The sequence below is a fragment of the Diceros bicornis genome, chromosome 6 (assembly GCF_020826845.1).
Source record: "Diceros bicornis minor isolate mBicDic1 chromosome 6, mDicBic1.mat.cur, whole genome shotgun sequence".
NCBI classification, from domain to species: Eukaryota; Metazoa; Chordata; class Mammalia; order Perissodactyla; family Rhinocerotidae; genus Diceros; species Diceros bicornis.
The window spans coordinates 32,905,978-32,931,368 of NC_080745.1; the positions used below are offsets into that span (position 1 = coordinate 32,905,978).

Genomic DNA, 25,391 nt, shown 5'->3' on the forward strand with positions numbered 1-25,391 from the left:
AAGTGATACGTCGCGGGTAAAAAATGAGGCTGCTGGTTACATCTTAATTTATTTTATTTCTTTACAAATTAAAGATGCATTGAAAAATAAACCAATGAAGAGAAATGAGAGGTCCAGAGCAGGGTCATCCCAGGCTGGGAGCAGGCAAGCCTGGCCACCATCAAGCCTAGCCTTTGTCCTGCCCCAGCCAGTTCGGGTTGGAAGATAACTGTCAGCCACTCTGTCAATACCAAAGCCTGAGTGGTGTCCTGGCAAAAGAGACCAGAGCTCCAGCCGCCTTCGCCTCTCCCCCCACAACCCTCATCTTGAAGAAGCAGTGTTTCCAGTGGGAGCTCAGACTGGGACGTGGGCTGGCTCTGTGAGGTATTGCAAGTTGATGACCAAGCTCCCTACAGAACCATCCAGTGTTGGGGCCTCTCCAGCTGGAAAGGAGGCTGGTACCTCTCCCAGGTATTAATATACTTTGCAACTCAGTTCCCAGGCTCATTCATCTCTGACATTGTGCCTCTGTCCACGGAGTGATCACCAATCATTGCAAGAGAAAGCAGTGGAAGCAGAGAGAGAATGCTAATCAACCACTCTCAGTAACTTTGACTTGGCTGCTGACTTCCAGGCCCAAGAAGGACCAACCACTTTTCTCTCCACCGCCTATGGTCTATATCCCAGCTCTTGTGCACCTGTATGTTTTATCCCTAATATAGGAAGTTGCTGATGACACTGAGCTGAATTAGCCCCTCCCCCCATAGTAAACCTGGGATCTCCACTCCTCCCTGCCTGCCCCTTTCTTCTTGGAGGCTGGTCCAAAGGGACATATAATATTGCCAGGGTCTGGGTGCCTCCAAACCCCAACACCGAATCATATACAGTGAACTGAGAAACTACATTCGTTACGCAGGATTAGCAGAAAAAGGAGGGTAAAGTGAGTGGATAGCGGCACCTTCCATCAGCAGGACATGACAGAGTATAGGATACTTGAGCCCAGAAAGGTGTCTCCTTATACCTCCCCCTCCCCCCAAAGAGACTGAGGTCAGCTTACATGACTTATAAGATATGGGACTGTCCTGATTTCTCTGCTGTCCTGGGATACTTTCTGGAAGCTGGCCTGGGACCCTATGCCATTTACCCACTTTCTCTAGCTCAGTAGCTGCCGAATCTCCTTGTGCATATGACAGAGAAAGTCCACATAGGATGCTCCCCCACTCAGGCTCTTGTCTTCCACCAAGAAGTGCTTGAACAGCATCTCCAGCTTGTCCTCCTGTTTTACCACGATAAGCTATGGCCAGAACACAGGGTCATGAGGCAGGGCCAAAAGGACTTAAACATGCCCTGAAATCCCATTATTCAGTCACTTACTCACTCCCCACCCCCCTTCCAAGTGAGGACTTGACAAGGTAAGAAATCCAGGGTTCAGGATCAGTGTTACCTTCATGTACCGCGATCTCTGTGCCCTTAAGTTATCAATGAGGCCTCGCACCTTCTTAGATAGTGGATTATCCAGAACTGGCAGAACACTCTGGAACACAAAATTTATCCTTATGCTAAGGTACTCCTGAGTCCAGTCAAGATGGGGCAGCACAAATTTATACAATATCTAAAACAAGGAAGCCTGGGAAGAATGACAGCACCCTCCCTCCCCTCCAATTGTCCCCTGATATTTAAGGGGACTAGCACACTAATTTTATTGGCTCCTAATCATATCACACAAAGTGCATTTCCACACCCATATTCTCCTTGACTTCTTGCCCTCACCAAGCCACTGGTGATCTGACTGAAGGAGGAGACGCTGAAGAGGCTCTGGACCACACCCTGTTGGACACTCGCTCCCACCCAGAGGAAGAGGTTGAGCCCATTCTCCAGCAAATATATATCCCCATTGCTTAGACGTTCTTCAGATGCTCGAACTGCTGGTGGTTCAGTGGTACTCTCAATGGGAGACTTTGTCTAGACAAAAGAAAGGGGTGAAAGGTTACCAAGGACCATAAGAGATGTTTAGCCCCCATACACATACAAACAAAATTTCAGAAAGCTTAAGTCTCTCAGTAACTCTCAGTGTGAAAACTACATCAGATAATGTAAGTAAAAACAAATTCATTAGTGTCAGACACAGATAATATTAACCATTCCTTTCCTCCTTCTATGATGTCCCTTTCTCAGTACAATATCTCACACTCCAGCCCTCAGTCGCACCAACGGTAGGAGCCGAGGATAAAAAAAGACATTGGTTTCAGCCACATCCATGGAGGTAACCAGCTGTCGGACATAGGCACGGTCATCAGTAGTGACTTCTGCTCCAGGCTGCAGGACATCACTCTTCAACACACAGTTTAGGTAAACTGGGAGTAGCTTCATGCACTCAGGAAGGATCAACTGAGGGGGTTATCAAAATAAAGTCAATGGTCATGAGAAATGCCTCCCAAATGCAAAAATTTGTCCCCACAACTCCTCCATCAAGATGCTTGCCTCACCTGTCCTGCAGAGGAGGGGCTGGCACAGTTCTTTCTGTAACAGGCCAGGATTTGGGCACACTGGGTAATAAGAGTGTCACGAACAGTCTTCACAGGGCTGTTCAGGACCCCTCGGTATGCTGAAGGGTAAGGAAGGGAAAGGAAGATAGCACAGTCACTAGTCAGCCACTCCATCACATGTGCCTTCCCACCACCACACTTACCCAGGCATGTTGAATCGGTGACTATCCTGGACCTTTCTCTCAGCCCTAAGCCCACCCTGCCCTGCCTCTCCCTCACCAAACTTGGCCATGTAGTTGATGAGCGTGTCAGTCTCACAGTTTCGATACAGATCAGCCAGCTGGGTGCAGCAGTTCAGAGCCAGGTTGTGGATGCGGAGTCGTCGCTGCCCTGCACAGCTGGTGTACAGCAGGGCACACTAGGGGAAGGGAGAAAGGGGGAACTCACACCCCTCCCTCACCAAAGCCCCCTGAAATCTGCCCCTTTGCTATATTATTAAACTAGAGGAAAGACATGAGCCATCCCTTCCCCAGCCTCTTCTAGTCCTCTCTGCTCACCCCTTACCCTCTTCCCTGCAGCGTATTTATATACAGTGAAATGACACTTGACACGTCCTCCCCAGCCCCTGCCTTCCGCCTGCCACCTGCAGGAGGGCTCCACTCTCTTCATTGAGCCGATCATCATGCTTGAACTCCACAGTCACCGTCTTGTCCCCATCCAGCCCAGCCAGCTCCACATCTGTTGTGTTGCTCATGTAGAAAGCCCCAAAGAAATCTACAGCACGGATACCTGAGGCCACAGGGACAAGGCTAAAGGTATGACAGGTGCCACTTGCTTCGCTCCCAGATTTGACCCCCCCACCTGCTTTTCTCCAACCAGGACTGACCGGTGCTTGTCCGGACCCGCATCACAGCATCAAAGCCAACGACCTTCTGTACATCCCGACGCAGGTCACTCAGGAACCGTTCCTGGTCATTCTCTACCTGCAGCGCCCCAGGCCCAGAGTCACATCACCAGCTACATAACACCCTGCAGACAATCTCCCTGCACCCCCTCTATCTACTCTACAAGCCTGCTGAATTGTAATAACAATAACAGTGAAGATGATAATAATGATAATGAAAGCTTTGAAGCACTTATCACGTGCCAGGTGCCACATTAAGTGCTTTACATAGAATTACTTAGTCCTGATGACAAATCCTAATTAATAAGTATTAAAATCCCATTTTTTAGATGAAGGAACAAAGGAGAGAATAATTAAGTAATTTATCCTACATCATACAGCTAGTAAGAGGTAGGGCCAGAATATCAACCCAGGACTGATTCCAAGCCCCATTCTCCTAACTGCTATACTCGTGGCTCTCTTCTTTACCCTATCACTCTTCTCCTCCAGCACTATTCCTATTAATGACTCAGCAGCTAAAGAGCCACTCCACATGTAGACAGACATTCCCAATCCTGCTTCTACCTGCCACCCAGAGTCCCATGCTGTACCTGAAAGCAAGCATATTTGTAGACAGAGCCACCAGTGAGCTGGGGAACAACAGAGAGCGTGGCCACATCCACGTACTGGTTAGGGAAGAGGAAGAGGTCTACACAGCAGCCTTGGGCCACACACTCTTTGGCCAGGGTCTGATAGGCACCTGTTTGAGGCTGGAACAGAGTCTGGGGAGGAACAGAAGAAAATGTTCAAATATCTCAGCTCCAACCTATTTGAGAACTATATATGTAATACAGGACATTCAAATACATGTAAGACTTCAGATCTACCTCATAGAAGTTTGCAATAGTAGCAGAACATTCTCTTAAAAAGAGTCTACCAAGGGCTTTGGGATAAGATGGGGTAGAGAGGTGTGGGAGCAGTCACGGATGTGACATGTGAAAGGGCAGAGTGTCTAGTCCCAGGCCCCCCTCAAGAAAGTTAAGAGTATTATTGCATTGTGAAGAGTCACCACCTTCCTCTGTAATGGAAAGTCCTCCCCCATCTCCCAATCCCACACCTTCTCCTTGTCTGTGTTGATCAACTTCCTGTCATCTCTGTTCTTCAGTTTCCCTGGGGCCTCTGCAATGGGCAGGGAGGTGTGGAACAGAAACAGCTTCCCTGCACACTCAGCAGCCTAGGAAAGAAGAGATGACTGCTTGTTCATTCTTTCCTTTATTCATCCATTATTCATTCATCCCTTCCGTCATTCATCCCATCCCGTCATTTATTCCGTGCCAACTATGTCAGACAGGCTGACTCACTGGACAGTCATCAACCACTAAAGAAACAGGGCTTGTATCCCAGGGGGTAAGATGGTCAGAGGAAAGTGAGGCAGAGGAGGTTGCCAGGGACTCTGGCCTTACCTTCAGAGCCTCCATTCCAGCCTGGATAACTGGGGCAAATACTGTCTCCGTCTCCCTTGTGTCTGCAAACATTTCCGGAATCTGATCCAATAAGCTGAAGAGACAGGTGATGGGAGGCAATCAAATTGCTATCCAGATTCCAGATTCCAAATCCCTGAAGAGTCATCTGGCCCCCAGACTCGGAAAACTCTTGAAGCACAGCCCCTGTCCATTTGCTGACCCCTCTGCTCAACTCTCTGGCTTTCCGTGGTTGCACCCACCCCACCCTCGCTTTACCCCACCAACTGGCTCTTACCTGGTGATGACTGCCCGAGACTCATTGACATTGACCAGGAAGCCATCCAGCAGTGGCACAAACATGTCAGCCACATCAGATACAACCATCATCTGTGGCTGGGCCAATGAGCTCTTCACATTGTAGAAGTGGAGCACCTTATTATAGGTGACAAAGCCAACACGGATTGCTGACTCTTCTGCCCTGCCCTCCCTGTAGAAGGAGACATTGTTACCCAAACTTGCCACCTTCTCCACCATCCAACTTCATGACATCAGGCTCCATCTGCTGAGTCAACCCAGGCCTTCCACCCCCATCATTATCCAAAGGAAGCACCTCGGCTCCATAACTCTCACCTAGGTAGAAAGTCTAACAGTGACTTGAGCTCCTCACAGAGGAGCCTAACAAGACCACTCCTGATGGCATTGTAGGAGACATCAATCATGAAGATGAAGGCAGGAGGATTGGGAAATTTATTGTTCTGCAAAGGAAGGAAATGTTGGGGGGAGCAGGATATTGGTAAGCAGGCCAGTTGACTAGCAAGAAGTCATCATCAAAGGGGACAACAAAGGGGTGAAGGAAATGATCACAGCAATTCTTAGCTGTCTCATTGTCCTCTACCCGCTGCTCCTCCCCCATGCTACCTTCCCCTCACCTTGCAGTAATCTACAGTGGCCAAGAATTCATAAGAGCCCAGGGATAGCTCAGGACGGTCATAAGCATCCACACGTTTGCCGGTATGATCCAGATGTTGAAAATACTGGGGGGGAACTGTCAGGAGTATGGCAGAGTGTTACTCAAAGGTCCACTCCCAGTCTTAGTGAATCTGGCCCTGGCTGAGCTCACTCCACTGCCCCATATCCCCATATGTGCCCTATTTCCCCAGTTCCTAAACTATGGATCCTCATCTATCTAACTAGAAAGAGAACAATGAAAATGCAATCCACATCTTCCCCCCAATCCCAGCCTCTGTGAACATACCATCATTGATACAGCTGCAAAAACAGCACTGGAAGCGCCTCCCTCCCTCAATGAACTGCATGAAGGGGCACATGTATGCTTTGCAGCGATTGCAGCGCAAAGGGCCAGGTTCCCCATGGTCGACGACATACGGTGAAGCCTAAGGAGCAAAGGGGAGGGGCTCAGACACAGAGGGAAGCTATGGTGGGTTGAGACATGTGGCAATAGATGAGGAGGGACAACTTGGATGGAGAAGAGCATGGCTCAGATATTTTGCCTGGGAGGGAGTACAGTGAAGGGGAATGAGGACAAATGATGAGGATACTGGTCACAGGAATGTCCCTAAAAGTCTAAATTCTATAGTTCCCTCTCCTTACTCCTCATCTCCAGTATTTCACCTCTTCTTGAAAGAGAAGAGAGACTCTGAAACTGGCTATAACAAGCCAAGGGCTGCCATGGGCATATGAGGAGAAAGCCAAAGATTCCCTAGGATTCTAATTTCTAGCCCTATCTTCAATTCCCTTCACTCTTGCCCTAGGGATCTTGACTCTTGCTTCATTCCCCAACCAAGTATCTATGACACTTGTCCTCCCCAATCCCCCGGTTTCTGTGACACCTAGTGATGCCCCAGGCAGATGTCACCCTACAGATAAAAGACCAGTAGCCAGGTGTCCAACCATCCCCACTGAGACCCAGGAAGAGAGAAAGAAGAAAAACACAGAGCAAGACAGAAAGAGAAGCGAGATGTAAAGTGAGCCCTGAGCTTCTAGTTATAGAAAAATCCACCCTAACTTCAATAAGCTAGGCATGAACATGAGGGTATCCTACCAAGGCCTGGCAGAGCAGCTGCCAAGCTCTCTCTCTTTTCATGCTGATTTCAGGTATTGGGGTGACAGATCAAGGCCCAAACCAGGTAAGAGAAGGACTACTGGATGCTAATCTACCTTTTTTCTTACATGCTATCCTAACATCCCTAACCTACCTGAGATGATAGCATACAAGAAAAAAGAGAATGATGTGCTTCTAATCATCTGGAGATGACCATGCTGTGCAAGCCTCCAGCATCCAGCTCTCTCCTCCCCTACAAGTTGGCCCTGCCTCTTTTCATATTGTTTGTTTCCCCTATGGACCCTGCTCCCATCCAGCAATTTCTTGGGCTTTTGCTCTCATCCCTACCACTCGCTTCAGCCATGGGCCCTGGGATAGAAAGTTATTGAAGGTACTCTCCCCTCCCACCCAACCAAGACTTCTTCCTTTGTGACTGCCAGAATCACATCTAGGAAGACATCTTATTCCCCCCCTCCCTTCCTCTCTTTCATTATACTCTAGTGTCTTCCCTGACTCACCTCCTCTGGGGGAAGCCTTGCCAGTGGCTTGATGACAGCTGCCAGGGGCACCTGAGCCTGCTTAGCCATGTCAGATGTGCAAGGGATATTATAGGATGTGCATCGGATGTATCGGGGACTTGCATTTCCTGGAGGAGGAGGTAGAAAACCTGAGTCAGATCACAGAATCCCTCCAGACACCAGCTCTCCATTGTTGATCCATGCCATTACCACCACAAATGCTAGAGCTGATTGTGGCTTTTCTCCCCTAGAGACCAATGAGGGACTGGTCTCTGATTAAAGACTGACAAGCCCCATCCATAAGCTGGTAATCTTGGAGAAAAAGCCCTGCAGGGAGGAGTTAATGCTGTTCTTACCTTGGTCTTTCACCAGGAAGCTGGTGGTGACTAAGGGTGGCACCTGGCCCCGTACTCCAGTAACAAATGGCTCTGAACCCCGGTTGTTCCTGTCATCCTCAATAACCTGAATCTGTAGGGAAGAAGTGAAATGAGTAAGGTGACAGAAGAAAAGGAGCTACCAGGTCCCAGACAGCCAAGAGAAAGAAAGGCTGGGGCTCAAGCACAGAAACCAATAATTTGCCAAAGAACAGCTCATGAACCAGGCCTGCTTTCCTTCTGGAGAGCGTATAAAATGCTACAATGCCAATCTTCCGCTCTATAGTCAGCAGCAAAATGTTGGACAGGCAACAGTGAGAACAGGCTTCTTTATGAATCATACCGACCCCCAATCAATGGTGATCACCCTGTTATTCCCCCCACTCCAGGAAAGCTCCAGCTCTAATCACAAACCTTCCAACATGATCAGATTCCACTTCCCTCCCCCGGCAAGCCTTCCCCTCCCCTTTTCTCCCCAAGACACAATTTGAGTCAGAGCAGAAAAACAGACAACAGTAACCATGTAAAAATGAATCTACCTGGAATGACTCTACACTCCAAGAAAGTAGAAGGGACAGGGTGAGGAGAGGATTAAACAGCCAGAAATGATCAGGTAAGGTGCGGAAGCCGATGCTGCCCTATTTTCAGGTAAGCATCAGTGTGTAAATATGGGAGAAGCATCAGTGTGTAAATAGGGGAGAAGATCCTTATAGCCCAATCCTCAGTCTCCCACATTTTGACGGACCCCAGTGAAGGAAAAGAAAGATTTTGCAAAGCTAGTAACCAGATCTTTGTGTAGGGTAATGACCTTTGGTCAGTTACTTCAACATGGGTTTGGTAAAACCAGAAAAAGTAAAAGGAGACTAGGACTCCATATCCCATAGCAGAAAGAGTTGAAGCTTAGAAATATATCAGAGTCAAACAGACTCTCCAGATGAGAAAGTGGCCCACACTTTCTCTAACCAGCAGTCCTTTCCCCTGTAAGAAATGCCAGTATCCCAAACTTGTATATTAGTGGCCACCTACCCAAATGTTTCTCCACAACAAGCTGCAGACAAATCAAACCCAAAAGGGACGGATCTCTGCTCAGCTTTGTCCTGTTCCACCATATGTCACATGGAGGAGCCAGCAGGCCTAAAACCAAAGCTTAACATGCCACCTGACCCCGCCCTTAGAGCCTGACTTGCTACCATCCCATACTTAAGGCACTGCTAAAAGCTTAATACTTCTTCATTACATGGTAACTTGAGGCATGCACATCCTTCTAGTTTGTAAAAGTAAAGGTCTAGAAGGACTAAGGGAAGAGGATGGAGAGGGATGGACATGGTGGATGAGGTGAAGATGAGGTCACAGGCATGCATGGATGGCACTAACACAGAGATGACACGCGCACACACACCCACCCCCTGCACTTACTGGACTAGGAATGGCATCAGGGTCTATTCTGTGCCTGGTTTTCTGCTGAGGAGGCAGCTCATTGAGTTGCTTTTAGTGTTTTAATAATAAAGGCAGCAGGGGAATACAGGGAGGGAGACAAAAGAACAAGAAGCAGATGTTACTTCTTTCAACCCTGATGAGTTAGACATGAACAGCTGGAGCCCAGCTCAAACTGCTGAAGTCAGGCCCCCTCTAGATCAGAAATTCCAAGTCTTTCTGGCCCAACACAAAGGCTTTAATGGCTCAGACTATGATGTAGAAAGATAAGGAAAGGTGCAAACAGGAGGCAAGTAAGGGTTATACAGGGAGGGGCTGAATGGGAGAAATCTTAAGAAGGAAGAAGAGGGATGTTCCCTCCAAAAGGACAAACCTCCCATCTAAGGACTATTTTTATGCTGAAAGAAGTTTCCCCTCACATCCAATCAGATTCTCTTTCTCACTGAAGAAGGGGAAAGGAAGAGGGGCTGTTTAATCCTTTCGGGTCTGCCTTAGCCAACAGGGTCCCTCACCATGGTAGTTCCCCAAAGGAAGAGGGAAGAGAACAGAATGGAATATGGCAATGGCTAAGCATGGTGAGATAACTGACATAGCAAATGTTGCAGACAGAACTATAAAGTGGCCCCCACTTGGGAGTACAGCCCCAGCCTCTATTCCAAGTATGACAAGGAAAGCCTGAGGATTCTGATGGCTCCAAGGGTGAGGTTCACCCTCTTCCTGGGAGAAGCAGCTTTCCCTTATTGCCCTTGTAAACTGTAGATCACTGTTCCCCATCCACACAGCAGAAGCCTAGCAAACAAAAGTACTGGAGGCTTCCTCCTGAAACACTATCCAAGTAGGGGCAGAGAGAACCCAGTAAGGCTTTCCTTCTCGTAACACCTAACACCAGAGAATTCCCATCAGCTCTACCCATTAAGAAGACTGCTATCCTAGTAGATCTAAGAGAACAACACCTGGACCTAACCACTACTCCATAAAAGGGCAGAGGTTACCATGCCATGTCCAATAGTGACAGAATGCAGCATTCAACCCAGAACTCTACTGACACTGCTGTTCACTCTTGGCTTCCCTTCCTTTCCTGCCCAGCTACAGAGCAAAAGTACCCGCAAAAGACTTCTGAGGCCTCAAGTTCCAGTTCAAAGAGTCAAAAATTACATCTAGGTTCTATACCTACAAGATGATGAATGAAAAGGGAAAATAATCAGAAAATGCTAGGCAAACATCTCATCTAGGTTGACTCACTTATCTGGCAGTCACAAACTCCTTCCCCAGGACCACATAAGTATCTACTTACAGGGCTCGGGATGGCATCAGGGTCCAGGCGCTTAGGAGGCAGTGGTTGAGGAGGCCCGGGCTGACTGCCAAAAGTGGGTGCTCCTGGGTAGGGACTTCCATAATTGGGCTGAGGGCTCCGAGCTGGTCCAAAGGAACCTGAGAGAGAAGGGCACCAGGTTGATGAATTCAGAATCCCCTCCCTATCTCTTCTTAAGGCCTCAGGGAAATGACTAAACTCCTATAAACGTAGAATTATGAGATATAGTAATGACCACTCAGAGAAAGACCACAGTTTATGAACTACAAGAAAAAAGAACGTCCTATAAACCCCACATCCTAGTAATAATTCCCTGAAGCTATCCATTTAGTTCACCACTTAGCAAGCAATACTAAAAGCAAGCAAAAACAAAAAAAACACCTTAATAGCTGAAGCCTTTGGTTCCTAGACAGACCTTGGGAAAAACTCACCATTTTGTTGCAGCTGATAGCCTGGCTGCTGGGAGGAGTGCATAGGTGGTGGTGCTCCTGGGGGCCCAGTCATCTGGGTGCCAGGGGGCAGAACTTGAGGAGGAGGTGAGGACACATGATTGGGCTGGCTCACTGGGGGACCCCCAAAACCCTGTCCAGGCAGGAGAGGACCAGTCATCGAAGGCATCCGAGGACCCCCTGAAGCTGGGGGTGTGTAGCTGGAGGCCTGTGGTAGAGCAGATCGCTGGGGAGGCTGGGCCCCAGGATGACCCTGGGTCTGGCTAAGGGGAGGAGCCTGGCCCTGAGAATAGGAGCCATACAGACCAGAGTTAGGGAAACTTCCTGAGGCTGAGGGCAGCGATGTCGGTGGGCCTGAGAAGGAGAAGAGGTAGAATCAGAACCCCAGTCATTTTGCCTCCTTGTTCAGCAAATCACTTTCCTTTCCACATAAGAGGGGCAAGAATGAATGTCCCATCTGCTGGGCTCAGAGGCACAAGACATAAAAGGGATTCAGGTATACCCCCAGAGCCTGATGCTTTTAAAAAGAAGGGGACAATAACATTCCTGTGGTCCCAGCTACTCACCATAGCCCAGCCCTGAAGCGGGAGGGGCTGGGGCCACAGCACCACTGATCTGCATTCCGGCCAGCTGGGCAGTCACCTGTGCACTTGAAGGGAGAGGGCCAAAGGGAGGAAACACAGTTGGCTGGCTAACCACAGGGGCCAATGCGGCTGACCCAAACGGCTGAGACCCAGGGATCCTGTGAAAAGAAGGAAGGAGAGGTGACTACCAGGATGGGATACCCTTCAAAGATGGCAGAAGCTCCACATCATACAGGAAGCTATATTGTTTTACAACATCTTACTCTCATCTTGGGTTCTTTTATGGCTTCATATTTTTGTATATTTGTGGATAAATTACATTCCTGATGATCTACACTGCGATTATTCATGGCAAATCTTGTTTTCCACTGGATTCACTCCACAAACATATGCCAAGCACCCTCAGATCAAACATTATTTACTCTACTAGTTAGATTATTACCTCTTCGACCTTTTGTTAACAAACCACCTCAGTTTTGTGATCAGACGCCCTGAAGGAGTTAAAAGGGAAGGTGCGCAGAAACATTAACACAACAGATGCTTAACAAATGTAGGGTCAAACAAATGCAGTTTGATTGTTTAACTTTTAACCAAAGTATTTATTACTTTATCCTGAGAAAGGTGTTAGAAAGATCTGTAAGATCAGAGAAGCAGGTCAGCTGAGTTTGGCATTGTGTACTAATCAGAAAGATGGTGCTAACTCTACCAGAAAAGGACCAGAGAAACAGGACATAAACCAGGGAGGCTTCTAGTTGCATCTATCTAGCAAAACCTCGCTACTTGGATAGCTATGGTGGACACTCCCATGGTATCAGATGGCATGTTAAAATATAAACACAAAACCATCCCAGTATCATTGTACACCAATTAGCAACTGCACCAGTGTTTTACAGTGATATTACCGCAAAATCTACAACACAGATTATTATACATAACAAGCTCCTTCTGGGATTTCAAGAATGAATCAAATTCTTCACAATAGTCTCTGTTACATTGAAATTCTGATTTATCCTTCCTGCTTATTTTGTCTCTACTAAATAACTGGTACTTGATTAAATTTGGTCAGCTTCTACTAGTCCTGCAGTTTAACATTTTTCATTCATTCATTCAACTAGTATTTTCTGAGCATTATGCTAATGAACCTTACCTCCCTAAGCACTTTGTCAGGCTTTGCATTTTTTGTCTTCCATAGCACCAAACATACTGTTAGCCCCAGGGCAGATGCTCACAAATCCTTGTCAGAATAATTATATTCCATGGTACTAATCCATTAATATGGATAATAGTATCAACTATCCAATGTTATTCCATCACATGCCCTAGTAAAAATAAACCACCACCTTATCCATATATAGCTTTACAATTTATAAAGCATCTCTAAGTGCTTTATTTAATTCTCACAGCAAAATAATGAGGGAGACAGAGCAGATAGAAAACTAAGATACTAAGAGTGTAAGTGGCAGACCAAGCTAGAACTAGATCCCATACCTGATCCAATGTACTTTACTTTTTAATTGTGAAATATAACATAAATTACATTATGTTATAATGAGAAAAAAATACATTAAAAATATACATACTATTTAATAATTATAATACAAACACCCATGTAACCAAAAAACCAAGTCAAAGAATAGAATACAGTAGCACCCAAAGGCCCTGTGTGCCTCTCCTCCATCACAGCCCTCTCCCTTCTCCCACTGTAACTACTTTCCTAAATTCCTAACTTCCTAATAATCATTCCCTTGTCTTTAAAATAATATAGCTCAGTTTTGTCAGTTTTTTAAACTTTTGTAAACAGAATCACATCATATCACATCATACATACTCTTTGGGTTTTGCTTCTTTTGTTCAACCACATTTACAAAATTCATCTATGCTTGCATTTAGCATTCCCTTTCATCACTAAATATTATTCCACTAAATAAATATGCCATGACTTACTTAAGCATTTTAATGTAGACGGATATTTGGGTTTTTTTAATTTTTGGATATTACAAACAATGTTGCTATGAACACTCATATATATAACTTGTTTATATATACATGAGTTTTGCTGAGGCACATATCTGTGGGTGAAATTACTGGATTATAGGGTATGCATGTCTTCAATTTTAACAGATAATTCCAAATTATTTTCCCAAAGTAGTTGTACTAATATGCATCTGACCACCAGTGGATAAAAGTTCCTGTTACTCTATATCCTCCATATCCTCAGCAATATTTAGTATTGTCAGACTTTTTAATTTTGCCAATCTGATGGATACATAGGAGAATCTCGTTGTGGTTTTTAATTTGTACTTTTTTCATTACTTATGAGGTTGCATACCTTTTTAATATGTTCTTTGGCGATTACTGTCTCTTCTTTTATAAAATACCTATTCTGGTTTTTGTCCATTATTTTTTCAACTGGATTGACTTTTTATGTCTTTACGTCTACTTTATGTGTAAATATCTTTTCCCATTCTGGAACTTGTCTTTCCAATACACTTTCCATTCAATGTCTCCCTCTCTGATCATTCCCATCAGCACAAAAACACACAAACATCTCAAAAAATAACCAACTATAGTGGAAACAACCCAAATGTCCATCAACAGATAAATGGATAAACAGAAATGTGGTATTATATCCATACAATGAAATATTACTTGGCCATAAAAAGGAATGAAGTACTGATACATGCTACAACACAGATGAACACTGAAAACATTATGCTAAGTGAAAGGAGTCAGTTACAAAATATCACATGGTATATGATCCCATTCATATGAAAGTCCAGAATAGGAAAATCTATAGACAAAAAGTAGATTAGTGGTTGCTTAGGGTTGGGGAAGTGGAGGATTGAAGGAATAGCCAAATAGGGGTAGCTACTTAACTAAAGGATATGGTATTTCTTCTTGAGGTGATGAAAATGTTCTAAAATTGACTGCGGTGATGGTTGCACACATCTGTGAATATACTAAAAGCCACTGAATTGTAAACTTTAAATGGGTGAACTGCATGGTATGTGAATTATATCTCAATGAAGTTGTTTTAAAAAAATCCAATCAAACAAAATTGCCCTAAAAACCTCACATCCCCCTCAAGCTTTTGCTACTCTTTTAGCCAAACAGTACAAAAGAGTTGGTCTATACTCTGTCTCTGTCTCTACTTCTTTAATTACTATTTCTCTCTCTCTTTAAAGATCCTTCTTTCCGGGGCCGGCCCCCTGGCTTAGTGGTTAAGTGCACGCGCTCCGCTACTGGCGGCCGGGGGTTTAGATCCTGGGCGCGCACTGAGTCACCGCTTGTCCGGCCATGCTGAGATGGCGTCCCACATACAGCAACTAGAAGGATGTGCAACTATGACATACAACTATCTATTGGGTCTTTGGGGAGAAAAAGGGAAAACAAAGGAGGAGGATTGGCAATAGACATTAGCTCAGGGCCAGTTTTCCTCAGCAAACAGAGGAGGCTTGGCATGGATGTCAGCTCAGGGCTGATCTTCCTCAAAAAAAAAAAAAAAAGATCCTTCTTTCTAGTCCATCTCTTAGTAGTTTTCTCAGCCAGGGTCTATACATGGTAAACTCTCAGTCTTTAATCTAAAAACGTCTTTATTTGCCCTCTCTCTCAACTAGGTACATAATTCTACCTCGACAATCATATTCCCTTAATGCTTTCAAGGTACTATTCTACTATCTGCTCTCCTCTAACAATCTCTACTTACTCTAATCAATACTTTTTTCCCTCTGAGAATCTCTTATGGCCTGGGTTAAGGGAATGTGGTTGTTTCACATTTGTTTCTGTAAGGTACTCTGACAAACTGCCACCCAAGATCAAATTTTTTTGAAAAGCTTTAAGATATAATTTCCATACCATTAAATTCACTCCTTTTAAGTGTACAATTCAATGATTTTTAGTAAATTTATAGAGTTGTGCAACCATCACCAGAATTCAATTTTAGAACATTTTCATCACCACAAAAAGATCTCTCGTGTCCATTTGCAGTCCCAAGACCTTTTATTTCCCACTTACCCACAGGTAGCCCAGGAGAAACAGGGATCCTTATTATCTCCTTCCGCCAGTCTGCAGACTTTTTCTTCTAGGCTACCTGTTCACTGAAGGTGCAGTTCAGGTCCAGACTTCATAAACAAGCTCTCAATTCCAAACCTCAGCTCAGGAAAGCACAAGGATCATCCTCCATCCCCAGTATCTGCTTAAACTTAAGTCCCCAGGTTCTCATGACGATAATTCCCACCTTCTCCATAGGCAGCTACAGTGTCAACTTACTACTCTGATTTTCAGTTCCCACTTGGTCTCTGGCACTTGAGAATTTCACTTTCTTTCTTTTAACCTTGATTATGCACTTGAAAAAAAATTTTTGTTTCTATTTCCTCTCTCCTTTCTAGATGTTTATAGCAGAAGGGTTTTCAGGTTATATTAATCTACTGCCCAGATGAAACTCTTGACCAACTAGGCAGTTGCCTTCATATCTCCACTGAAACTACATTTGTCAATGATGCCAAACCTTGCCAAACCCAACAGTCAATTCTCAGTTCGCATCTTACCTTTCAGCAGCAAATGACATAGCTGATTACTCCCTTGCCTTCCTGAAATGCTTTCTTCACTTGGTTTCAGGACACCACACTCTCCTGGCTAATCTCCTATCTCACTACTGCTCTTTCTCATTGTCTTTTGATGGCTCCTCCTGACTTCCTTTTAAATGTTTGTAAGCTCCGAGGCTCAGTACTCAATTCTATTCTTTACTCTCAATACTCACTTTCTAAATGATTTCATTTAGTTCCATGGCTTTTAAATTATATCTCTAAACCAAATTTATATCTCCAGTCCTGACATCATTCCTCGGGTGCAGATTTGTATATACAACAGCCTACTCAATATCTCTACTTGATAGCTGGTAGCTTTCTTAAACCTATAATGTAAAAAATAAAACCCCTCATTTCACCCCCAAAATCTGCTCCTTCTCAAATATTCCTCACCTCAGTAAATAGCACTACTATTTACCCAGTCACTTAAGCCGACCGGTTAAGAGACATCCAGAATTCCTCTTTCTCTCTTAACTCACATTCAATCCTGCTGACTCTACCTTCAAAATGTATACCAAATCTATTTCCCACCACCTCTACCACTAGCATCCTAAACTAAGCCAAGATCTTCTTTTATCTGAACTACCGCAACAACCTCCTAATAGGATTCCCTACTTCTACTTTTGAATCCAGCAAATTGACCTCTTTTTTAAAATAAATATTTTTAAAAAAATTATTAGAGGGCTGGCCTGGTGACATAGTGGTTAAGTTCGTGCACTCCACTTCAGCGGCCTGGGTTCACAGCTTCAGATCCCAGGCGCGGACCTACACACCACTCCATCAAGCCATGCTGTGGCGGCATCCCGTATACAAAAAATAGAGGAAGACTGGCACCCATGTTAGCTCAGTGACAATCTTCCTCAAGCAAAAACAGGGAGATTGGCAACAGATGTTAGCTCAGGGCCAATCTTGCTCACCAAAAAAGAAAAACATTAGAGAATTGGCAGAGCATATGTAAAATTTTTAAAAAGTAATGTTTTTAGTAATCACATTTGTGACAGTGTTAGTACTGTTGTACTAAGACTGTTGTGTATAATAGATAAAATAAATGAGAAATTGTGGCATATTCCAATATTCTAATTCCATTACCCTACAGCCTTAAGAACCAAGATTCCTGATGTGGGAGAAAAGAGATACAGATATAATACAGAGGTTAAGTAAAGGCTATAGTCTTGAATTTGAATTGAAAGTACAAATTTAAACTAATGAGGTATTCTATCTAAAGATATGTAGATATGTATTTCTTAGCTATGTCCACTGAAAAGGCCTAGAAAGTGACCAATCAGGCAGTAATGAACATTCCTAGTGCCCAGATTATAGTCACAAAACTTCATTTCTCACCAACAAAATAAAGGATTTCTTGGAAAAATGGCTAATTCCCTGTCTGGGGCATAAAATGTATACGATAAGACTGGAGCATCTTACTATAACTAAAGATTACTAGGGTCATGTCAAAAGGACTCAGAAGTCAACTTGAAGAGGCTCCCATTGGTCAAAGATGGAATACTTTGAACTTCAATAATGATGATAATTGCAGTGGATTGAAACTCATCAAATGTTTAAATGAATAAATTCATAATGATATTAAAAAAAAATTGGTCACCTTCAGTAGGTAACAAAGGACCAATACATTCCCTTGTAAACCGATAAATAAAGGTAAAGAATCAAGCATTTATCCTACATGAATTGCACAACTGGTAACCAAATAACAGATGACGAGAACTACCTATAATGGTATTCAAACAAATAAATGAAAAAGAAACAAAAGAGTATCACCATTTTGTAAATCCAACAAATTAAAATACATCTGCATTAAGCATCAACACCTGCTAACATCACAAAAAGCAAGAAAACAAGATATTATGTTCCTCCTATAGTCTTGCCCCACACTACCCAAAGGGATCAAACCTGGATCCAGCTGCCAATTTGCAAGAAATACAGAGGAAAGAGGAAAATGTTGAACCGTAACATGAATATACAACCAGGAGAATCCAGACTGTGAGAAACTCTTCAGGTCAATTGGCTCGGGTTCGTCAACAGACAAATAGTAAGAAAAAGAAAGAGACAGAGAGGGAACCTATAAACTTAAAAAACATATCAAGCTGTTTTTTTTTAATAGGTAAAACTAAACTGTGGTGTCTAGGGATGTACCTTTGGGTGTAAACTATTTCAAAAAACACAGGAAACTGGTTACTATAAAAGTTAGGATAATAGTTACTTATGGGGGGAGGGAGAGAGTTATGACTGAACTGGGGCACATGGAAGGGGATTTTGGGGTGCATGGCAGAGTTTTATTTCTTGATCTGGATTGTAGTTACAAGGGGGTTTAATTTTTTTTCTTTTTTTTTTTTTTTATTTATTTATTTTACCCCCAAGGCCCCAGTAGATAGTTGTACATCACAGCTACATATCCTTCCAGTCGCTGCATGTGGGACGCGGCCTCAGCATGGCCGGAGAAGCGGTGCATCGGTATGCACCCGGGATCCGAACCGGGCCGCCAGCAGCGGAGAGCGCGTACCCAACCGCCAAGCCATGGGGCCGGCCTGGGGGTTTACTTTATAATAATTTACTAACCCATACATTTGTTTTGTAAGCTTTTTTGTATGTGTTTTAAATTACAATGAAAAGATCCACCGCATAAACAAACAAATAAATGCGAACATGTTACTCCCCAGCTTAAAACTCTCCAATGGCTTCTCACTGCAACTAAAATCAAATTTAAACTTCTTACTATGGCTTACAAAACACTACACGATATGGCTCTTGCCTATGTTTCTACCTTATCTCCTCCACTCTCCACTCTGCTCCAGCCACACTGGCCTTCTTGCTCTTCCTCATATCCACTAAATTAATTCCTCCATCACAGCCTTTGGCACTTGTTGATCCCTCTATCTAAGACACTCTTCCCCCAGACCTTTGGATAGCTCTCTTTATCATTACACTGAGGTTTCAAATATCACTTCAGAGAGGCTTTCCTTGACCAATGTATTTAAAACAGCTCCCAACCTCCTCACCAGTCATTGTCTATATCCTTACTCTGTTTTATTTCTTATTTATATTTGTCTACTTGTTATCTTCGGTGTACTCCACTAGATTGTAAGCTCCATGAGGGCAGAGATTTGGTCTGTTTTATTTACTACTTTATCTCCAACCTCTAGAACAATGTCAGACACATAATAGCACAAAATAAATATTTTTGAGTGGATGAATAAATGAATGACTTCCCTATACTGCTTCTTAGAGTTTTTCAACAGACAGGGTTAAGAAGAGCTTCCCAGGCTCTTTCTCAGGCTTACCTTCAATGCTAAAAATGTATATCCTGGACACCCAATAAAAATGTCAGAAAGTGACCCTTCCATTACCACATATCCTACCCACAGTTAACTTTATACTTTGTTTACCAAAAAATAAACAACACTCCAACAGAGATGACTGCCCTCCTTTAACAGACTTCCATGCAAAGACAGGGATTTACTGGATCATGCACCACCCAATGTTTCATCATTCACGTGGTCTTCCTTTGAGTATTTTTCTTTTCGTAAGTGGTCACACCCAAACTTAACCAATAAGTCCTACTAAGTGCCTCATTTAGAGGAAAAGAAGAAGTCAGAGAAGGCATAAATAATCCTGAGGTCCCTTCTTTTTGTTTTTCCCTTAGGGTAGGCTCAGCAGGACCACAGCAATTATTGAAGATACATGGCTCATCAAGGAAAAAACTCAAGTTCATGGAAAGAGAAAGAATATGCAAAAGAATCAGGTACTAAGATGGGTCAGTAATCCAGAATGGACATCAGCAGTACCTGTAACCCGGAAAAATGAAAACAAAATACAAAAAGTTGGAGGGAAGAGAATAAGGGATCTAAGGGAAAGGCGAAAAAGAAAAGGAAATAGGCCCTCATACATTCCTAATCCTTCCAGTTTAATCAGACAAATTTTAGGTTGACACAAGTACATACCTCTGCATCTGAACAGTGGAGCTTGGCCCATTCTGTACATCTCCTTGGCCAAACTGGCCATATGCAGCCTGGCCACAAGGGGCCTGTGCTCTCGAGGCTGGAGGTGCCCCTGAAGAAGGTGGGGCTCTTGACACACCTAAGGGTAAAGGACAGAAACTAAGTGACTGGGAAATAACTTGCTCCTCCACCCTAAGCAAGGAATGCAAAGCAAGGATCAGAAAGCTCAGACCTTCACTGGCCCAATACTACAGCTTTGCAATGAAAACACCATCACCAACATGCAACTCCAACTACAGCAGATTCTAAATACGGACGCCCAGCCAGAGAGCCTCTATTCTCCTACACAGGTATACTATAGGTGAAGCTAATGAAGCTATAGCCAGAGAACCAAGAATGTAGGGCCTTCCTGTAATCACCACACATTCTCACTCAATCCAGGACAGTCTAACGTTCTTACCCTAGAAAAAAGTTAACTCTTTTAAGGGAAAGATCCTACTCCAGAACTCAGAAACTTAGAGCATATAAGAGAAAGGTGGCACAGAAGATCACCAAGTAATATATTGAACTAGGTTGTAAAGAAAGGCACCTCTTGGGGAGACTATTCTGCCAACCTCTTCTTCATATAGTCTACTTATCCTAACCATCTTCATTTTCATCCTCTTCTAAGTATTGACACTCCTAATAGCACATGACTCAGAAAAGCGTTCTTATAGGTTGGAGAATTTGTTTCTGCCCAATAGTTCAGTCAGGACAGTTGGCCTGCCCTTCCATTAGTGCTGCCACCTATGTCTTCACAAAAGCTGTGCTCCATCCTTTCCAATCATCAGAGCTGCAATCAAAGCTACTTTACCATCCCCAACCATCCTTCCCACATGAAATGCAGGAAGAAAGCAATTAGTTACTTTTTTGTGTGTGTGAGGAAGATCAGCCCTGAGCTAACATCCATGCCAATCCTCCTCTTTTTGCTGAGGAAGACCGGCCCTGAGCTAACATCTACTGCCAATCCTCCTCCTTTTTTTCCCCAAAGCCCCAGTAGATAGCTGTATGTCATAGTTGCACATCCTGCTAGTTGCCGTATGTGGGATGCTGCCTCAGCATGGCCAGACAAGTGGTGCATCGGTGAGCGCCCGGGATCCGAACCCGGGCCGCCAGTAGTGGAGCGCGCGCACTTACCCGCTAAGCCACGGGGCTGGCCCGCAATTAGTTACTTGACACGTCACTTTGGAAATGTTACTGACCCCTATTCAAACAATTGTTTTTCTTTTCCTCTGCCCTCAGTAGAGATTAGACACTATAGAATCTGCCTATAGGAACATGATTAATCTGAACCTGCTCACTAGCCATCACAGAACCAGATATGTTTTTCTCTTAATAACAAAGCTTCCTCTTGAGACAATGCCAAACTCCATCTTGATAAGCCAGGACTCGACAGATCAGAGGTGGACTCTGTCCAGCCAAAGTCCCAACCAGGAGTCAGGCTCTTCCAAAGACCTGAGACCTAATCTCCATGAATTTTTTTTCAAAGTTATAATTAAAATAGTAATACTTCATTTATTTCCCAAATCTTACCTATGCCTCCTTGGTGCCTTTTTTGCCCCTACATCCCTTTATGCAGTTTACTCTCTTAAAAAACATTAAGTGTTTGGCATATCCTAAGTCCTCAGCTAGCCTAACCAAAGATCTACTGTTAAGCATTTTCTAAAAAGCCCTTATGGATAATCTGTAGAGTACCAGCTGCTTTTCTTGAAAAAGTAATGTAAAAGCCAAATACTGATCCTAAGGCATCACCAGATTAGTCTTCTCGTTGCCCACAAATCACAGAGCATCTAAGAAGCAGAGGAAACTCAAGCAAAGGAAAAGGAATCATATCAGAAGAAAGCTATGACAGGCACCAAAAATCAGGCACACAACCACCACTGTTCATCTATGAACTAGCTCCCCATGTCCCAGAGTCATTTATAGATAGAACCACCAACCCAATGAGAGGCATTATCAATGAGAAACAAGTGATTTCAGGGAGACTTTAGGTCAACAGGAAATACAATCCTGGTCACAGGCCCTGGAGGAGCTGTGACCACAACACTTTCATCCAGCTGTGAACAATGCAGGTGAGGCTGCACGGGGTGACACCCACAGGAAGTGAACTGCCATTAAGCCTAGAAGATGTGCTCCCACTAGATGTCTTCAGGCAGAAACACAGTCATCTTATATAAAAACAGGGAATGGCAGACTGCCCACAGGGCTCTCAGTGACCAAGAGCCAGATTCATGTTCCTCAATCCCAGTCACCTTAACTCTTTAGGCAGCTTAGGCAGGGCAATACAACCCAACCTGAAGACTAGTGATTCCCCTCCTTAGCTCAAAAGAAACTTGGAAACATACCTGGGGCAAGTGTTTGCTGATAGCCTGGTACTGGGCCATTGTAGGCTCCATAGGGAGTGGGGGGGGCTGTGGACCCTGGCTGCCCACCATAGCTGGATTGATGATACCCTGCGTAGACAGGCTGGGGCTGCCCAAATGGCGGCACAGGTGGCGCTGACTGGTTGACGTTCATTATGAGAGCATCACCGTCTTGGTCTCACCTATTAGATGAGAAAGAAGAGAGAAATTAGTGCAAAATCAACTTTCTGAAGAGAGAGCAACTATTCAGGGTAGGAAGCAGAGATAAAAAGGACTGACATTATCAGGCATGATCAGCCTAATCATTCCCACACTACCACAGGATCTTTGTAATTTTCTGCCCCAGCCAGTAGCTAGACTCCTCACAGTAAGGATTTTGTTACTCTGAACCCTATGCTTTGTCATTGCCAACAGAGTATAAATTTCAGCTTCAGATGGGCCCACTGGAATGGAGCAGCAGCCTCCATTCCCCAGTGATATGATTTCTAGTGTCTAGTCACACAAGGAGTCCTGCCACTGATAAACTATGGTGATATTACAGGTAAACGAAACAATGTTCCCACTTCCCATTCATTCACTCTAGCATCCATTCATTCAACAAACATCGAATACCCTCTAATGTGTTAGTCGTTTTTAATCACTCAGGCTATACTAAAACAGATCAGCTAAATTCCCTCCCTCTCGAAAAACAAATTTTAGAGTAAGAGAAATAACATTCTTTAGCTAAACTGCAATTATCCAAATGCTACTCCATCACTAGTCTTCCCACCAAAAGAGTACATGGACGTTAGAATTGAAGCATTAAAATCACTAAATGCAAAGGACACCTGAAAACTCTAGCAAGGTACCAGATTAGAACTGAGTGCAGGGCCGGCCCCGTGGCTTAGCGGTTGGGTGCGCGCGCTCCGCTGCTGGCGGCCTGGGTGCGGATCCCGGCGTGCACCGACGCACCACTTCTCTGGCCATGCTGCGGCAGTGTCCCACATATAGCAACTAGAAGGATGTGCAGCTATGACATACAACTATCTACTGGGGCTTTGGGAGGGGGGGAACAAAAAGAACTGAGTGCAGGCCAGACACAAAAACTTGTCCCAATAACCTAGGGGAAGCAGTTCAAGGATCAGTGGAAAAGCTAGATTTCATGGAAAAAGATCATTCACATTGTCCTTCAAGCACAGGGATTGTGAGTACTCCAAATCCAAGTGTACTTCTCCAACTCTCCTGTTTCTGCTCTCCCTATATGCTTGTCATGAATCTAGGCCACTATGACAATTATTACAATCTTGCCCAGCAACAGAAAAAGGAATTAGAGGGCCTTTTGAGGGCTCTTTCAAGAACGGGACTATCTGATTACATCTACTTTAAACAGCCTTACCATTCGAACCATCCTATAGACAGGAGGGACCCAGGAAGCAAGAGAGCTCACAGCTGCTGCAATGGGACAATGGCCCTCTCCCCTTTGCTAAGAAGGGCCATCTTGACTATAGAAAAGCTGAGCTGCCCCTGGACTAGCACTTTTTAAACTCAAAGCCATCTCAGGAGCTGTTCTTCCAAATTCTAAACCCTGCACAGGTCACAACACTAAGGTTGACAGATGTCCCTCTCCCCTTTATCTTCCTAAAGTCAGTGTGGGGGAGGGGGAGCTTCTCCAGGAAATAACCCCCTCAAACACACCCAAGAATCTGGAGTCAGGCTCTAGTCTGGACTCCATTCTGGTTGAAAGTCGAGAGTGACAACCTAGGGGGCGGGGCAAGCTTCCTATAAAACTCTGAAAGTAGTCGAGCTGTGGAGGCTAGGAGCGCCTAGGATTAAGACAGAGAAGACAAGTTAGCTTCTCAGGCCACGATGAGAGAGAGGGCTAGTCCATTAAACATAGAGATCGAGAGTCCTGCGCCCTTCAACAGCTCAGGGGAGGAAGCGGGAGCCGGCACCCGGGCCGAGAGGAGAGAAGAGAGGGTCTAGGACTAATCCTGGATTGTAGATGCGTGAGATGAAGGTCTCTCCCCGGGTCCCGCCCCCGGGCTCCTCCCTTCCTTCTCAGACCGAACCCCGATCTGGCCAGTGATAACTCGACCTCTCCTCTGTTTTCCTACCCACCAACCTCCCGATACCACTCCTCACCCGGCTCCAAATCCAGGTTCGACTTCGTTTCTAACGTCAGGGATCCCAGGCTCCACTTCCGGTTCCGAGGGGGGCGGTACGTCGCCCCCGGAAGTCCCACCCACACGCTCCAGGGCGGGGCCACTCCTGCCACGTCTGCAGTAAGCACGCGCTCAGGAACCCGGATGCCGCGCGTGCGCCGCTTCTCTCTCCCATCGTGGCTGCTCGGTGGGAGGCTTTGCAGGTTTTTAGGTATTTTTGCTTCCCGCCGCACACCCAGATATTCTGGTCACTTTATGGTCCCACCAGCTGAGATGCGATTGAGAATGCTAGGTCAAACTATATTTAGGGACCCGCACTCAGTCCGCCTATGACATATTAGTGACTTCTGATCTAGAGTCCTGTAGTCACTTCCTGCTGACCCCATTGATTTCCGTCTTTGAGCTTGTCCTCACCCATGATCTTTGCCGGTCATGAGATTTGCGGAACGTATGACGGTGAAGGGCACTAACTCTGCTTTCGAGTTTCATGTGTTTGAGTTCTGGCTCTGCAGTTCGCTAGCTTGGGCAACTTAATCTCGGCCTCAGTTTCTTTCATCTGTAAAATGGAGAGAATACTACATGCCCTTCTAGTAGCTTGTTGAGAGGATGGAGTTCGACAAAGTCACATAGATGGTCTGGTACCATAGTACGCGCTCAGTGAAGGTCAGCTGTTATTAGTTAACCATCTTTATACAGCGCCTTGGTTTAGATGCAGAGCTCTGCCAGAGCCTGATGATCTCTGCTCCCAGAATTCCCGCAGCCTGT

The 25,391-nt window shown here is 44.8% G+C and overlaps 1 protein-coding gene across 1 annotated transcript; it reads right to left on the bottom strand.

Moving 5' to 3' along the window:
* Window positions 1–36: 36 nt before the first annotated feature.
* Window positions 37–24,693, bottom strand: SEC24C (SEC24 homolog C, COPII coat complex component). The gene is made up of 23 exons (XM_058543168.1): window positions 24,607–24,693; window positions 22,468–22,667; window positions 20,087–20,222; window positions 11,527–11,702; window positions 10,943–11,314; window positions 10,494–10,630; window positions 7,748–7,859; window positions 7,392–7,519; window positions 6,067–6,205; window positions 5,741–5,856; window positions 5,442–5,566; window positions 5,107–5,298; window positions 4,812–4,905; window positions 4,466–4,582; window positions 3,960–4,130; window positions 3,352–3,448; window positions 3,109–3,254; window positions 2,745–2,883; window positions 2,466–2,584; window positions 2,188–2,367; window positions 1,750–1,941; window positions 1,424–1,513; window positions 37–1,273 (listed from the first exon to the last, which is right to left on the bottom strand). Exons 2-23 carry the CDS (start codon window positions 22,637–22,639, stop codon window positions 1,133–1,135), a joined length of 3,291 nt encoding a protein of 1,096 aa, XP_058399151.1. The 5' UTR covers window positions 22,640–22,667; window positions 24,607–24,693; the 3' UTR covers window positions 37–1,132.
* Between the last annotated feature and the right edge of the window lie 698 nt (window positions 24,694–25,391).